The sequence below is a fragment of the Mustela putorius genome, unplaced genomic scaffold (genome assembly GCF_011764305.1).
Source record: "Mustela putorius furo isolate JIRA1106 unplaced genomic scaffold, ASM1176430v1.1 tig00000281_pilon_pilon_pilon, whole genome shotgun sequence".
In the NCBI taxonomy this organism is placed as follows: Eukaryota; Metazoa; Chordata; class Mammalia; order Carnivora; family Mustelidae; genus Mustela; species Mustela putorius.
The window spans coordinates 31,090,853-31,104,606 of NW_025421343.1; the positions used below are offsets into that span (position 1 = coordinate 31,090,853).

At 37.6% G+C, this 13,754-nt stretch overlaps 1 protein-coding gene across 11 annotated transcripts in view; it reads left to right on the plus strand.

Annotated features, from left to right (window-relative positions):
• The window catches only part of DTNB (dystrobrevin beta), a 235,954-nt gene that overhangs the window by 121,875 nt on the left and 100,325 nt on the right, over positions 1-13,754 (plus strand). For all 11 annotated transcript variants that reach the window (XM_013052982.2, XM_045079298.1, XM_013052985.2 and 8 more), the window contains one exon: positions 829-953. In XM_013052982.2, the coding sequence (XP_012908436.1) occupies positions 829-953 (125 nt within the window). The remainder of the gene's footprint in view (positions 1-828; positions 954-13,754) is intronic.

Here is a 13,754-nt window from a genome sequence, read left to right on the forward strand (position 1 = left end):
GAAATCTCAACAATCATGTTATTTAAAGGGAATTGGGTGGGCGATCATATCAGTGTATGATGAGCCTCCTTTATATATGGGTTTCCAATGTGAGTATTCTGAATAACTTAATTGTGGCATATTGATTACTTTTGGGTGTATTTACTGATAAATCTGATCTCACTAGTCTTTGGATTTGCTGTATATTGTTCTACCTTACAGAGAAATGTATTAGTATGCCAGCTTATTCTCGTACCTTCGTGAATTTATAGTCAACGGGTCTGATGCTGACCGCCTGTGAATGTGAGGGCACTCATCTGAGTCTGTATACATAGCCAGACCCTTAGCACCAAATGTTCTGCCTCACATTTATTTTGGGAATATTCTCTTAATAGGCACGTTTTGGGATGTGACTTAGTCAGCTAATTTGCTAACATTCAAAAGCCATGAGCTCTCAGCATTATCTTAGCCTTTTAGAATTTTAGTCCAGCAAAAATTTCTGACTCTGATTGGGAAATTAACTATAACATCTTACCAAAAATGATCCAAAAGCATCAAAAGAGAGAGTTCATGCAAAGGGTACAGAGAGATGTTCACAAGGGAAATTAACATTAACTTAAGAGTGCGTAGTAGAAAGGAGGGAGTAAGCATAGAAATGAAGGACCACAAGTGACCTTGGAACAACTGTAGGTTCCTTTCTCTAGGCCCAAATAATGTTGATTATAATGCATCTTAGCTTCTATTTCAAAAGATATTTTCTGCAGTTCTTGTCACCAAGTTCTTTCAAAATTCTTTTTCATTCTTTTGAAGATTTAATTTCTTATTTCCTTATTTTCTACTTTGACACAGAAATCCCCTGCAAAGAAGCTGAGCCATGCAATTAGTAAATCTTTGGGGTGCGTGCCCACCAGAGAACCCCCGCATCCTGTTTTTCCTGAGCAACCAGAGAAACCACTTGACCTTGCAAATATAGTGTAAGTATACACCTAGGTATGGACATGGGTTGTACTGAAATGGAGACCTTGCTGAATCCTTTTGGATAAAAGCAACTTTACGTAACATGAACATTTAACCTTCTGGTTTTTACTTTACGTTTGGGGGAACTCAGGACCTCAAGATTTCATGTCTTCAAGTCACCATAAATATTTACTTGGAAGCTTAGCTGCTGAGCCCAGAGCCTAAGTAATTAATGATCTCAAACAGAAACATTAATTAATATATTGAGGAGTAATTATTGAACTGCTTTTAGCAAGGTTGCCTTTCTTTGTTTGTGTGTTCTCCCATAATCATTGGTAGAGATCATTTCTTCTCTGTGGCAGTAATGCCCATAGTTATTTTTAAATTAGTTTGGGCAAAATGGAATTGAAAATCAACTTCATTTGCTTCTTTGTATTGAGAGAAAATTAGGAAACATAAGATTGTACTCTATAAATAAAACTAGTGTTTTATTTTTACTTTCTTTGAATATTCATGCTAAATGAAAGAAATTCAGACAGGAACCAAAAAGAGAAGTAGAGAAAGAGGAAGAGCAAGGAGAAGGAGAAATAAGAAAGTGTTAAGATTCAGCCTCTAAACTAAGATTCTTTACTCTGAATTAAATGGTGATGTTACGTGGCCTCCTGGATAAAGTCAAGAGCGGTATTGTTTTGTTTTTAGAGAGGGGGCAAGGGCAGAGGATAGAAAGAGAATCTTAAGCAGGCTCCACACCCAGCAAGGAGCCTGACACAGGGCTCGAGCTCACAACCCTGAAATCATGACCTGAGCTTAAAGCAAGAGTCAGATGCTTAACCAACTTAGCCACCCAGGTGCCCCAAAGTCAGTAGGTTGTTTTTTTTTTTTTAAAGATTTTATTTATTTATTTGACAGATCAAAAGTTGGCAGAGAGGCAGGCAGAGAGAGAGAAGGGAGGAAGCAGGCTCCCCGCTGAGCAGAGAGCACAATGTGGGTCTCGATCCTAGAACCCTGGGATCATGACCTGAGCCGAAGGCAGAGGCTTTAACCCACTGAGACACCCAGGCGCCCCATCATTGATCATTATTAGTCTTTATTGGGCATTGACAGGTTTTTCTGTTGGAGTAGACATCTGTTTTCTTTTACCTCCCTCTAAAACACTTAGGGTTCTTGATCTTTTATTTTCTTTCTCATTCAATAATTTGAAAGACTTTTATTAAAATAGTATATACATATAAATTAGAAATTTAATAATACAGAAAACCATATAATAAAATACAGCACATCCTCCCACATTTCCTTGTGCTTTGTCTAGGTTTTTGATCAGTGAGATCTCTTTGCATTTGCATAGTAACTTGTTTCAGAGCCATTTATTGGATGATGTGTCATTCTCCCACTGACCTAATGTGCCACGGCTGTCATAAATGAAGCGTCCTATGTGCGTGGTCTGGTTCTGGGCTCTCCTGTTCCTGTGGCCCAACGGCCTGTCCTTGTGGCAACATCATACTATCTTAGTGACTATAAGGGGTTAAATAATATTTTTAGGAGGGTCTTGTCTATACTTTGCCCTTTGCTCTTCCATATAAATTTTAGAATCGGCTTATTGAGTCCCTCACAAAATTCTGTTTGGATTTTGATCAGAGATTCATTGGATCTAGAGATCGAATTGGGGACAATTGACGTCTTCTGTGTCCTGAATGTGCTCTCTCTTTCCATTTATTTAAATGTCATTTTGTGCTTTTCAGTAAAGCTTTACAATTTTCACCGGAAAGGTATATACGTTAGATTAATTCTTCCATACTTTCTTTTTAATGCTTCCATAATTTTAAAGATTCTTCTGTACATTTGTTGATGTTGCACATGTGCCTTTTTTTCCCTACAGTTTTTTTTGAGATATAATTTATATGCGATAAAATGCACCCACTTAAGTGTACAATTCAATGAGTTTTGGCAAAAGTATGCAGTCATGCAAATGGTGTTTTCATGGAATTATGTTTCTCAGCAGTGTATTGCTGGTATATGGAAATGCAAATTGTTTCTGTATCTTAATCCACTATCTGGTTATCTTACCTGATGTACTCATTAATTCTAGTAATTTGTACTCCGATTTTTTTGGATTTCCTATAAATAATTATATCACCTGCAAATAATGATCATTTTGTTTTTTTCCCTCCTACTCCTTGTAGTTTTAAATATTAATCATGCTTTTTTTTTCCCTTTTGGTCTTCTTGCACTGGCTGAACCTCCAGTGCAATATTGAACAGAAGTAGTTTGGTAGGCAATCTGCTGTTGTTGCTAATCCCAAGAGACAGCTCTCAGCATTCATTTAGTGTGTTATTTGATGTAGGTTTTGTAAAAACTGTTTATCAGGTAAAAAGAGCTTCCACTGTATGCCTCATTTCTAAGAGTGCTTTTTTTGGTTCATGAATGGATGTGGAATTTTATCAAAGACTTTTCTGCCTTGAAATGATCATGGGAGTTTCTTTATTCTATTAATATAGTGAATTATATGAAATTTTTTTAAACAGCCATACATTCCTGGAGTAAACACAAGTTGACTCTCCTTTTAATACACTGCTAGGTTTCATTTGCTAATGTTTTGCCTAGATTTTGCCCGTTTAAAAGTTAAATTGTCCTGTAATTTCCTTTGCTTTATTTTCTTTTTAGGGCAAAGTTTGCCCAGTTTGTTATCTTAAAAAGTTGAAGGCATTCTTTTTTTATGTTTTTTGAAACATCTTATTTAAAATTGGAATTATTTGCTCCTTCAATTTTTGGTGAAATTCACCAATGACATTATGTCTGCCAAAAGGCTCCTTTGTGGGAAAATTCTGAACTGTGAATTCTATTTTTAAAACAATTATAAGACCTAATTCTTATTTCTTTTTGAGTCACTTTAGAACATTTTTTATTTATAGGAATGTGTCAGTTTCATTTGAATTTTCAAAGTTATTGGCACAAAGTTCATAACGTGTCTGTGGTGTGTGTACTAATGTCCCTTTTAAATTCTTCTTTCATATATTTATGGTTTTTCTCTCTCTTTGGTTTTTCCTTAAACACATCTTGCCTTAGGTTTGTCCTTTCTATTGGACTTCTAGAGGACTAACTTTTGGTTTTGATGATTCTCTTACTGTATGCATTGTATTTTTGAATATTATTTGTTTCCAACCTTATCTTTATTATTCCTTTTGTTACCATTTCTTTGGATTTATCTTGCTACTCTCTTTCTAACTTCTTTTTTTTTTTTTTTTTAAGATTTTATTTATTCGACAGAGAGCAAGAAAGCACAGGCACAGGGGGGATGGCAGAGGCAGAGGGAAAGGGAGAAGCAGACTCCCCACTGAGTAGGGAGCCCAAGGCGGGACTCAATCCCTAGGATCATGACCCAAGCTAAAGGCAATTGTTCAACCAGCTGAGCCACCCAGGCATCCCTCTTTCTAACTTCTTCAAAGATATGGTTAACTTACTCATTTCAGGTACCCCCTCCCCACAATATAAGCATTTTAAGATTATGAATTTCTCTCTGTTCTGAGTATGCCCAATTTTTCTTATGTAATTGTGTATTGTTCTAAATATTTTCAAAGTTATGATAAGAATTCTTCTTTAAAAATACTATACTTTGGGGGCACCTGGGTGGCTCAGTGGGTTTAGCATCTGCCTTCGGCTCAGGTCATGATCTCAGGGTCCTGGGATTAAGCCCCGAGTCGGGCTCTCTGCTCATCGGGGAGCCTGCTTCCTGCTCTCTCTCTCTCTCTGCCTACTTGTGATCTCTCTCTCTCTCTCAAATAAATAAATAAATAAAATCTTTTTAAAAATACTATACTTTATTTTTTCTTTTCTTTTTGTTTTAAAATTTCTTTTGTTTTTTTTTTAAAGCAATCTCTGCACCCAGCATGGAGCTCACACTCCCATCCCTAAGGTCAAGAGTTGCACACTCTATGAGCTAAGCCAGCCAGGCACCAAAGCAGCATACTTTCTTAATTTCCAAACATATGAGGATTGTCTAGTTGCCTTTTTTGTTATTAATTTTTAGTTTAATTTTATTTTGGTCTAATAAGTGGTCCGGACTATTCAATTCTTTCAAATTTGTTTTGACATGCTTATTATGTGTAATATATGATCCAGTTTTTATTACGTTCCTAGTAAGCCTGAAAAATAATGTTAATTCTGTGCTTGTTTGATTTAGAGTTCCTAGTGAGTGAATGTATGTCCGTTAGGTCAAGTTCGTTAATCCTGTTGCTCATATCTTCAAAACTATACATATTTCACTAAGAAATTGAAAATTTGTTCTTATCTAGTGACTATCTTTGTTCCTAATAATTCTGTTTGTTCTCAAATCTATTTTATTTGCTAAACATCTTTAGTGTCTTTTGCTTGTATGAGCCTAGTGTAACTTTCCCCATCCTTATACTTGTAACTTTTCTGTGTCCTTAAGGGTTCAGGATGCTTCTTGTAAAATTGTAAGTGGATTTTAAAAATCTAGTTGGACAACCTGTCTTAACTGGTGAGTTTGGTCCATTTAAATGTATTACTATAATATTGTTATTATTATAATTAGTCACTATAAGTAAAATGGCTTTCATTATTGCTGTTATAAAAGTATTACTACCGTGATAATTGGACTTTTTTCTACTATCTTATCTTATGCTATTTATATTTTTTAAAATTCCCCTTTATTTGCCTGCCCCACCCTGGTCACCCTTTCCTCAGGGATAATCATTCTAATATGTTCATTGTACATCTTTTTACCAGGACATATTCTTGAAAACGAGGTAGCATTTTGTACGTTCTTTTAAAAAATTTATGTCAAGCGGCACTCGGCAGATTTTACTTACCCATTCTTCCTACCCAGCTGCCTTCAGATCTCTGCCTCCACAGTAAACGCTGCAGTAAACCCCTCCGATGGACTGGGCAAGAGTTTCTTTAAACCGGGGGGTCCTAAGTTAACGTATATCCTGACCAGAGGAAGAGTGTTGGGGAATCTGTTACTTTAGTGTAGACCTTCCTCTAACCTCTCCCATCTGAATTCAGGCCCCATTCGGCGGCCTCTCCCTGCTGTGCCTGAATTCAGACACTTTCGGATCAGTTTCACTAGCAAGTCACCTTCACCAGGCCTAGAAAAGAGGAGTCTTGGGCTGCGTGGTTTTGGGGAGGGGACCGAAAGAGACAGGAGGTGTTCTGCTTCTTACGTGGACTTTCAACCAGCCCTCTTATTGGTAATGCAGCCCCTCTCCGCTCTTTCAGAGGCGCCAAGCATCTCTAACGACTGAGCGTTCCTGCTCTTGTCTCAGGAGGACTCCATGTCCCTTGTCTCAGGAGGATTGAACCCTCCCTGTCTCTAGTTTCTGTTGGAAGTTTAGTATGAATTCAGGCTAGGACTGAGAGTTTTGAGTATTGGAACCTTGAATTTTTGTTATAGATTCTTACCATTTTATATTTGCCTCAAGTCTTTTTTTTTTTTTTTAATACTTTATAGGTCAAGTTGTGGTTTCCTGTGTCTTTCCTAATCCTGTTACCTTTTCTCACCCCACAGAGTAGCCGCTAACATTATTTTGGTATTTATTACTCTATACATGTTCTTATACTGTTACCAGATGTTCATGTACCCATAAAATAACATATTTTTTTAAAACTTTGTATAAATGGTTATGCTCTACATATACTTTTGTTAAGTTTATTACTTTATTAAATAGTGTGTTTTTGAGATTTACCCAGAATCTCAGATGGCATTCCAGTGAATGACTATACAATAAGTAGTCCATTCTCCTGTCTATCGACAGACATTGGACTTGTTTCTAGTTTTTCACTACCATCTAGAATGCAGCTGCAAGCATTCTTATACAGAGAATTCCTCTAAGGTATGAGTGTAACTGCTGGGTCCAAAGATAGGAATATCACATAATCAAGATAGATTAGGTGATAATGCAGTAGAAAATTAACCCCCACGCCTCCTGGTTCAACACATGGATGTTTATTTGTCACTCATGCAAAGTCCCTCACGGATGGGAAGGACTCTGGTACAGCTGAACTAGGGACAGTGGCTCAGTGGTTTAGGCTGCTTCAGTTTTTGGCTCCTCATCTTAATGTGAGGCCTCATTGATTCCTGCAGCAGGGGAAGGGAGCCTATGGGGAGCTCACACCCATCTTCCTGTATTCAGAAGTGACACGTGTCATTGCCCTTACAACTCTACCTAGCTTCACTGGTATGTCATCTTCCACATACCTAGGAGAGAGAGGAGAACTAGATATCGGTCAGCTCTAGTAATATATATGCAAGTATCTTCATCTTTACTCTGTGTTACCAGACTAGGCATTACCTAGAACTCAGATTTTATATTTCAAGTATTTATTAATCTAAATTATTCCCAAGGCAAGAATATAGTCAGCAGGCCAGTCAGAAAACACAATATAGTGGCGCCTGGGTGGCTCAGTGAGTTAAGTCTCTGCCTTCGGCTCGGGTCATGATCCCAGGGTCCTGGGATCGAGTCCCACATCAGGCTCTCTGATCAGTGGGGAGCCTGCTCCCCCCCCCCCCTGCCTGCCTGCCTGTCTGCCTACTTGTGATCTCTGTCTGTCAAGTAAATTAATAAAATCTTAAAAAAAAAAAGTTTATTAAAAAAAGAAAACACAATAAAGCTTCCTTTTTACATTTTGATGAAACTTTGAGCAATTAATCCTATTTGGGTTGACTAGACAACTTTTAAAGTCCCTTTCAGCTTTGAATTTCTCTGTTTTGTAGATTTTTCTTCTATATTCACATGTCACTGGGTCCCAGATTTCGCTATTGTCAGGGTCACTCGGCATTAAAAACCATAGATTACCAAGTCACTTTCATTCTGGGTTAGGTCAGCTAATGATTATTCTGGGGGTGGCCTGCAAATCTATCTTGAAAAAGTTTCTTAGTGGATCTGATCAAATTATGCAACCACTTCATTAGAATATAAATGGTTTTAGCTGTATGAACAAGCTAGTAATTCGGTATTAAGCATCCAACATACATATAGAATACAACTAAAATGTATGAACAGCAATTCTTAACTCTTGCTGAGATTCCTTTTTTTTAAGATTTTATATATATTTTTGACACAGATAGAGCACAAGCAGGGGGAGCAGCAAGCAGAGGCAGAGGGAGAGGCAGGCTCCCTGCCCAGCAGGGGGCCCAATGCAAGGCTCAATCCCAGGACCCAGGATCATGACCTGAGCCAAAGGCAGCCGCTTATCCGACTGAGCCACCCAGGTGCCCCTGAGATTCTTAATTGTCCATTCATTTAGCAAATATTTACTGAGAACCTTACAGGTACTGTGCAAGGTGCAGATGGTACTCACACAGTGTTTTGCTTCGGTCCATGTACGTTTGAGCGAGTGAGGTAGGCAGTTTCATAAATGGCTGCGTCTGCGGGCTTCCACAAAGAGTTTGAGGTAGAGCTCTAAAGAGGAGAGATCTGGGAGGAGTGGGCTGCTGTGCATTTCCAGTCGTGATCAGGAAAAGAAAGTCTCTGTTTTGTACTGAGAGATGAAGGTGGGCCCAACATTTGAATGCTTAAAGTCAGCAAACTATTTCGTTTGAGTAGGATCATGATTATTTTAATCATTGTTTTATTATATGAATATTAATTATTTTACAGCATTCTTTTTTAGACAAAGAATGGATAGTTATCTTGCACTTCAGGAGTCTTTACACATCGTAGGTATTAACTTTCAAACACCTAAGTTGTTTATATTTGTTTTACTAAATACTAGTGATCTCGGTTCAGATGAACCCCATCTACTGAAGGGGTTAGGACGGGGGATAAAATCCAAGGGACTAGATGACCAACCTGGTTGAGCCTTCCCCTAGGCATTGCTCACAATATTTAAAAGATGGGATCTGCTAGAAAATCTGACCTTTCCCAGCTGGATCTTTCTCAGAGTAGGGAATAAGGTTTCTTATTAAAGTTTTTAGTTTAAAGATCAAATTTGTTAATTTTTTTTCTTTTTTCTGGCTTCCATTTCATGTTTAACATTAATGTTCTCATCTCAAAATTATAAGGATACACCTGTCTATAAAAAATTTCTTATTTCTGGATTTTTTTTCTTTTTTTGTTGTTGTCACCTATGAGATAGGAATTTAAGGGTATTTCTTTCCCAAAATGGATAGCCATTTATCCCAACTCCATTATTTTCCTGCTGATTTGTTGCAGTTTTTAAATTTTGCTTTCCTTTTAACAATTAATACTCACCTTGACAGTCTGAGAAATAACATAAAGCACATATGTGTCTGTATCTGTAAAAGAATTCTATACAAGGCGTCTTTACGTTATAGTCTGTCTTCATCTTACTGGCAGGCTAAGAAAGGCTTTTATGAAGAATAACATTTATAGTAAAGCCTAAAAGATGAATAGAGATTAGGTGTGTTCAGCATCAGTGGAGGAATATTCCCAGCAGAGGGGAGCAGTAGGCCAGAGAGCAAGGGGAAGGCAGCAGAGGGGGCAGAGGCAACCTGAGATTTTGGACATGATACTGAATTGAAGGGTTTTTGATAGTAGAGAGAGAGGTTGAATTTTGCATTTTAACAAATCACTGCCTGCTGTGTAGAAGTCGGGAGTGGGGACAAAGGTGAAAAAGAAGATGCCAGCTAGACGAGTTTTTTTTTTTTTCAGAGGCCAAGTGAGAGATGGTGGAGGTTTGGACTCTCATGGTGGTAATGAGAAAAGTTTGTGAACACATAAGGAATTTTAGGTTTTACCATTATTGGACTCCCAGCAATAAAATAAAAGCTCCAATGGAAATGTGGGACAGGAATTGAAATTAAGTATGAGATAAAGTATATTTTAATGTTCATTGCTTATATTTTATGTTGACATAGAGATTTTTCCAGATAATCATAAATTCAAGTGTTGATATTTATTGAGCACCTATGCTGTTCCAAGCCCTTTGCTTACCTCTTTTGTGTACATTATTTCATTTAACCCAATGGCAACCTTCGCAATATGAATACCGTTCACCTATAATGGGTCAGGAAACGGCATTAGTGAGTTTCAGTGACCTGATTATGCAACTCAGAATGATGGCGTTGGGACTGGACTCCACCCCCCAGACTCTTTCCACTGTACCTCACTTTCCCATCAGGTAGACCTGGGAAGAAATTTTCACTGTGGGTCTACACAGTAACTGAACGATTGTTTGAGCTCTGTGGTTTGTTTTGGAATCAAGAGAGGACATTGAAGAGTCTTATGTTGGTTGATTGAAAAATAGAAGGGAGGCAGTGTGGTATGATAGAAGAGAAACCAGGTTAAAAATAGAGACATCTGGGGCGCCTGGGTGGCTCAGTGGGTTAAAGCCTCTGCTTTCGGCTCAGGTCATGATCCTAGGGTCCTGGGATCGAGCCCCGCATCGGGCTCTCTGCTCGGTGGGGAGCCTGCTTCCTCCTCTCTCTCTGCCTGCCTCTCTGCCTACTTGTGATCTTTCTCTGTCGAATAAATAAAATCTTTAAAAAAAAAAATAGAGACATCTGTTGGCTTTACTGGTGATAATAGAATTTAATTATCTCAGGATATTGTTTAAGGTTAATGTATTTGAGAGTACTTTTTTAAAAAGATTTTATTTATTTATTTATTTGAGAGAGAGAGCATGCACATAGGGAGGGGCAGAGACAGAGGGAAAGGGAGAGAATCTCAAGCAGACTCCACGCTGAGTGGGGAGCCTGAAACAGGGCTCAATCTCATGATCCCGAGATCATAACCTGAGCTGACACCTAGAGTCGGATGCTTAGTCAGACTGAGGCCTCAGGTGCCCCTGAAAGTACCTCTGAGAGGTTAGGATGCTATCATACTGGATTCTAAACTTTTAAACTCTTTTCCTTAGACTTAAGTAAATTATATCACAAAAATGTAACCACAAGGGCTGGGACTCTGTCTTATTCTTTACTGAGCTCCCTGTGCCCAGAATAGTTCCTGGTGCTTGGTAGGCATTCAGAATGCTTTGAATGAATGAATGAATGAATGAATGAATGAATGAATGGTACTAGCATGGTTTATATAAACAGAACTTCTACCTCATCCCCTCCTCCGCCCTTTTATGTTTGTTCCTTCAGAAAATGGTCACGTATAGGTCAGGTACCTACATTAAGTCTCCACTAGATGTCAGGCATATTTCCTTAATTGGTTCATTGTGTTTTGTTTTGTTTTTTCTTATCTGGTGAGTTGAGAATATTAAGTAAACAAGATTTTTCAAATAAGCCTCAAACAAAACCAATTCACTTATCATCAACACTAGCAACTTCCCTTATGAGTCTCTGAGAGAAATTAGTTGTTTCTTTCAGTCCAAACATCTTTATAAAACTTTCTGGCTCTTGATGTCTGATAGACTTTTTTGCTAGCCTAATTCAAGCAATTTGTTGTTGCTTAAGATCTAATTATCTAACCACACAGTCTTTATACCTAATTTCTTTAATTAGTGGTTAATCACTATTATATTTCAGTTTATGGTTATTTATTTCTGAGAGATGGCAGAACTTCCCAGTGTTGGCTTAGTGTATTTATTCCTCTTGATTTCGTCAAGGAGAGAATGACCAGCATCCCACTGGACACCTGGGATTGATGTGCTCTCCTAAACAGAGGTTGGCAAACTACAGCCTGCGGGTGAAGTCCTGCCTGTTGCCTGTCTTTTGTGGCCCAGGAGCTGATAATGACATTTTTAAATGGTCAAAGAGAAAAAAAAATTCATGAAATAGAAAGAATAATAACAATATTTTGTGAAAATTGTATGAAACTCAATTTCAGTGTTCATAAATAAAGTTTTGTTTGGACAAGCCACACTTAACTCCTTTATATATTGTCTTTGCTTTCAGGCTACAGTGGCAAAGTTGAATCTTTGTAATTAAGGTTGAATGACCCTCAAAACCTAAAATATTGTACAGCATAGGAAATCTAGTCAGTGGTACTGTAATAGCGATGTCTGGTGACAGATGGGAGCTACACCTGTGCTAAGCACATCAGAATGCATAGACTTGTTGAATCACTGTATTGTATACCTGACGCTAATTAACATTGTGTATCAACTATACTTCAATTAAAACAACAACAACAACAAACCTAGAATATTTACTGTCTGGCTCTTTAGAGAAAAAGTTTTGCTGACCCCAACTCTTAAGGAAGGGTTGATAAAAACTGCAAATTTAGGGATCTTTGTGCTTTTTGATATTTTTTTTCTGAATTCTCATCATCATCTTTGATGGTTCAGGCTGTTTTTTCAACCCAAGGGTGAAGGTTAATTGGTAACTTCTTCTGTTGAAGCAGTTGGATAAAGTTTGTTACCTAGAAACCAGACTGCCTTATTGTTTCTTGCTGCTTATGCATATATAAATATGTAGCCAGTTTGAACAGCTGAGCCAACCAGTTTTTTTCCATACTTTGTCTCAAAACAGAATTAACCTAGATAATAAAAAAATCATTATTTAAATGATAGTTATAATTAAACACTTTAATATGGCTGTTATTTGTTCTATTTTAACTGCTCTTCTATTTAATGCTTATTAGACCGTCTATGCATTATTTTGATTTGATCAAAACAAAACTGTCCTTTTTAAAATTTCAACTTCAGAGATTTTTTTTTTTAACTTTAGACAACTATGCTTGAAACATCTCATCCTTATAGTATTTGTGAACCTTTTTGTAAAATATGAAAATTCTGTTTATTTTTATTCTTATTCATGATGACTTTAAGTAAATCAGTACAAATTTGTGAGACCAGGAATAATGTAAGACCATGTGTAAAAACCTGTGAAATTTTTAAGACTGTATGAAAAAACAACTACTCGATGAAAAAATAACTCCTTATTTATTTTGTTTAGATACCAAAGTGCATTTTTGTGATGCTTCTTCTTTTTATTTTTTTTAGATTTTATTTATTTATTTGTTGGAGAGAGCACGCGCGCAAGCACAGACAGAGTGGTAGGCAGAGGCAGAGGGAGAAGCAGGCTCCCTGCCGAGCAAGGAGCCCAATGTGGGACTCGATCCCAGGACACTGGGATCATGACCCGAGCTGAAGGCAGCCACTTAACCAACTGAGCCACCCAGGCGTCCCTTGTGATGCTGCTTCTTTTAAAATGATGGATAAAACTGGATTTGGAGATTCCTTTTGTGACAAGAATGCTTCTGGCTAATTGTCCTGTGCCAAACCGAATGCATTGTTAGCAGCTTTTTGTATAAGCCAAATTTGGGTGTTTTCAAAGAGAGTTATTAACTGGCTTGAACTGTATTCCCGAACAAATTGTAGGGTGTTACAGAATTTATAATGTTGATATGTTGGTCTGGATTGAAATCACTGTCTCCCACAACTATTTACTGACTATTGTGACTGAGGCTCTGTGCATGTTGCTGAGTGTAGAGTCTCATTTGAGAAGACTGACAAGATGATACTTTTCTCTTAGATTGCTAAATGAATCTGATGTTTTAGTCACTTGAAAGGAGTGTCAGATTCATTTTGGGTGTCTTGGTCTTTGGAGATTGAACCTATTTAGAAGGTTATAATTTTAGCTACTTCCAACAGGTAAGTGTTATACTTTGACTCTTAGATCATAGCTTATCTGATACTAATTCTGTCTTGCACTTTGCTGTAGTGATTTTGAAAAACCTAGGCAATGGTGACGTAACCTGCCCACCACTGGGCCAACAGATACCTTTTATTTCAGGTCTATCTAATTTAATCTTTGGAGGAAAAAAAAAGCTGCTTTTTATTCTCCTGTTCATATAGCCTGGAATATGAATGTTCTTATGGCTCTTCAGGGTCACGACTCATCTGATACTAATTCTGTCTTAACATTTTGCTGGGATGATTTTGGAAAACCT